The following is a 3709-nucleotide window of genomic DNA, read 5'->3' on the forward strand; positions in this document are numbered from 1 at the left end:
TCCACTGAAATTAAACCAAGAAAACAAGTTCACGTTACACACTCACGAAAAAAAACAAAACAAAATTAAATCTGATAACGGCTGTGATAGACAGAAAATACGAAAGGCTTGAAGGCTTGGGACGTGGCTGTTGAGCATGTCAATCATGAGGGGCAAACACGTCCAGCTCGGGTATAGAAAATGAGTGGCACAAAGTGGAATAACCCTGATATATGCTTTTAAAGTTCACCAAAGACTGATTCAAATAGTACATCCTCGTCTAAAGGAATGCCGTGATTCTATATTTTCAACCTCTGTCAGGCGAAGCACCAACCAGAGACACCCTGGCACAAGTCATACAATCCAACAGGTCGAGTAAAATTAAGGTTACAAAAAAATAATAAAATTGAAAAAGTCAAGTCATGAGAACTTAGGGCTGGTAGCTTTTTTTTTTTTTTTTTTTTTTTTTTTTTTTTTATATTATAAATCCACTGAGGGGTCTTTTTCTTTAAGCTTCAGTTGACTTCCTGTGTTGTTTTCCTCTTACTTCGAATACAATTGCAACAAATTTACAAGACGAGGGGATAAAAAAAGAGAGAGAAAGAAAAGCTCACTGGTGATGTTTTGAGATGCAGCCGGCTTTTTTTTGTTTTTTTGTTTTTTTTTTTCCGCGCTGCTCAGTGGGCCTGTTTCGAGGTCCTGTAAGCGTGTGGGGGAGGGAGAATGTGTCCGCCTGGCTGCCAACTCCACACGGGGTGAGACGGAGGGGGAGGCCCCGGACCCCTCCGAGAGTTGAGGGAGTAAGCGGGGCATAGATCCCCGTCGCTGCCAACCACCAGCGACGGCGAAAATGGGAAGTTTGCCATGAGGCTGAAAGGCATTTTGGCGTTCCAAGTCGAAGTGCTCGCACTGCTGCGTTTACGTCGGCTCGGTAAATTCTCCTCGCAGGGGTGAGAGGAGGTGGAGGAGTTGGGGGAGGAGGAGGAGGAGGCAGCCCTGGTGACCCTGGCTTGTTTTGATTGCGCCCTGGAAAGCCTGAATCTCCCCCCCAGCTCCGAAGCAGCCCTGCACTTTTTACTCCTCGTCTCCCCCTCCTCGAGTCGGTCCGGAATGCTCTGATGTCCGTGCGAGCTGAAGGGGCACGCGGGGCCCACATCCGGGGTTTCCTCGGCGGATTTCACTTCCGCTGCTGCGTCTTCTGCGTTGCTGGAATATTCGCTGTTGATCGGTGGCACTTTGACTTTCACTGCTCCGGCCTGGCTCTGATATTCATATTCATATTCATCGCGACAGTCTTCCGCTTTTAATTTCACTTTGTGGAGAGCAAGGGGTGGCGTCCTGGCAAGCTTGCAGCCGCCCTCGGAACGAGGAGACGCCGTCACGGCAAGCTCCTCCGCCTCGGTCTTGATTTTCTTGGGCGGCGTGGGCAGCCTTTGTCCGGCGAATCTCGCTTCTTTGTCCCGCCCGCAGTGTTCGTGGACGGGACACGCCGATGTCCTGCGCCATGCGTGGAGGGCCGCCTTGTTCACGTTTGGCTCCGAACGGACGCGTTCGACCACCGAGTCGGTGTTTGGACCCGTTTTGTCACGTCCGTCCTCCGTGAAAATAACCGAAAGGAATTTCGATCCAGAGTTATTCCGAAATTCACATTCTGCTTGAGATGTGACAACATGGCCGTGCAGCGAGTTGTCATGCTGCTGCTGCTGGTGGCTGTAGTGAAAAGTGGGCTGCAGAACCAGAGGCGCCTTTATAGGGTTAAGAGTTTTGGCGAGGGTCCCTACCCGGGCCCGCCTAAACCGGATACTTTGAACCGAAACCCGGCTGGAAACGGAGCTGGAGTCGGAATGAGAAGAGCTTTCCTCCTCATCCGAGCTGACCTCTGTACTCTCAGACTGAGTGTCGTCTTCATCTTCCTCGGAGCTGCTGCTGGTAGAGAAGCCGGAGCCGAAATCCGAGTCGGGGTAGGCCCGGTCCGAGTAGGTGCTGGACTCGGTATCGCTGCTCTCCGCGAAGTTGCTCGCCTCCAGTTGATGAGGTTGCAGGTAGAAATCCGGGCTCAGCTGAAAGGCACCAAAAGCGGAGGATTTGGGCTGCACGAGCAGCACCGGCGGGACATGCTGCTGATGTCTGCTCCTCCAGGGGTGTCTTCCGCCGTCCCTGCCGCCGCCGCCGCCCCCCTCGCGCCTCCTCTTCCTTTTGTGAGGAAGGTCGCCGGCTGCGCGAGACAGCCTGGACTGAACGGCCATGGCGGACTGCAGCGCCGCGGCGGGAGCGCTCCGGAAAAACGAGTGTCTCTGGCTGAAAGTCACCCGATTCCCTTGCAGCTTGGCGGTTTCATAGTTTTTAAAGTGTCTGCGAGCGGACTTGGTGGCCGAGCGGTCATCTCGTCCGTGGCTTTTGTGGCAAAAGTGAGGTAGTTTGGAGTCGCAGGGCTCTCTCCTTCCCTTGCGCGTGCGCGCTTTGTCTTGCACGCCGTGCAAACTGAACCAAACTTTTTTGCGCCAAAGCTCGGCGTCGGCGTCGGCGTCGGCGCGGAGGAGCCCCGCGGACGCCAGGCCGTCCCCGGCGGGACGCGACGCGGCTTTGCTTTTGTTGGCGGACTTCAACACTCGCTCCGTCTTGCAGGAGAAGTAGAGCGCCTCCACGTCCTCCCGCGATATAAGCGTGCACTTGGCTGCGTGGAAAGCTATGGAGTTGATTGCTTTGAGCTTGCGCAGCTCACCCAGGTCGCAGTGGTGCTTCTTCACCTTCAGGTGGTCCATGCGCTTGTGCACGGTGGTGCGTGGAATGTTCTTGAGCAGCTCGGTGAAGACCTGAGACAAAGCAAACATTTGCTTGCCTTGGATGAGCAGGTATCCCAATTTAACTCCTTGCATTTCCTCAAAGCCGCACTCCAGGTCTCCCATGTTTTGTGGATCAGCTCCAAATGCTCATGGATTCATCAGGGCATCCTGCTCATGGACCTCCACGCCGAACTTTGACATGCCGACTGTCAGGTGGAATGAGCCGGTTGCGTCCCGCAGCACTCGGCGCACGCACAGTCCGGCATGGTGGAGGAATGAGACGGATGCATCCGCCGAGCCGGGGGAGGGGGGTGGGGGCTGCTCGCTGCTATACCTGCCTCTGCCGGCTCCACTTCCCTCTCTGGTCGGCAGCAGAGCGAGGGGAAGGTGTGCACAACTGCCTCAGCCAGAGGAATAAAACAGCAAGTGGAGGGAGGGGGGGCTGTGTGTAAGGGGAGGGAGAAAGCGAGAGAGAGAGAGAGAGAGAGAGAGAGAGAAAAGCAGCTAAAATGCAGCTGCTATTGGCACCACAAATAAAATGACAGCAAAGGGGTGGCGCGCCAGTCGGGAGACACCTTCATCAATTAATGTTCACGGACTCGACGCCCATTGGATGCTCTTGACAGGTGATGCAATAAAAATGATATCCCAACCCCACCCACTGGCTCCCACATCCACTTTACAATCGCCCACAGCCCATATAGTAAATCACTCATAATCATTGCGACCATAGCTTGAAAAAAAAAAAAAGAGGGAGAGATAGACGCTAAAAATCCATCGCCGCTTTGCGCCACTGCACGACAATATTTTCCCTTTGCTTTCTCATTAAAGTAAACACACATGACGAGAGTTGCTTTTCCACAATTTAGCTCCTAAATCCTCCTCATGTTGGCTTTTCATGCGTGTGATTTAGCTTCCATGCACTGACCTATATATCCTATACAAGG

The 3709-nt window shown here is 53.6% G+C and overlaps 1 protein-coding gene across 1 annotated transcript; it reads right to left on the reverse strand.

Annotated features, from left to right (window-relative positions):
- Positions 1–439: 439 nt before the first annotated feature.
- skida1 (SKI/DACH domain containing 1) lies at positions 440–3134 on the reverse strand. Its single transcript, XM_077508782.1, has one exon. The coding sequence runs from the start codon at positions 2883–2885 to the stop codon at positions 657–659; it is 2229 nt and encodes a 742-aa protein (XP_077364908.1). The 5' UTR covers positions 2886–3134; the 3' UTR covers positions 440–656.
- Positions 3135–3709: the final 575 nt, after the last annotated feature.

This window comes from Festucalex cinctus, chromosome 20 (genome assembly GCF_051991245.1).
Source record: "Festucalex cinctus isolate MCC-2025b chromosome 20, RoL_Fcin_1.0, whole genome shotgun sequence".
Lineage (NCBI taxonomy): Eukaryota > Metazoa > Chordata > Actinopteri > Syngnathiformes > Syngnathidae > Festucalex > Festucalex cinctus.

What these genes read in the sequence shown, in the direction of transcription:
- skida1 (XM_077508782.1), bottom strand. Translation starts at nt 2,885, where the DNA reads ATGGGAGACCTGGAGTGCGGCTTTGAGGAAATGCAAGGAGTTAAATTG.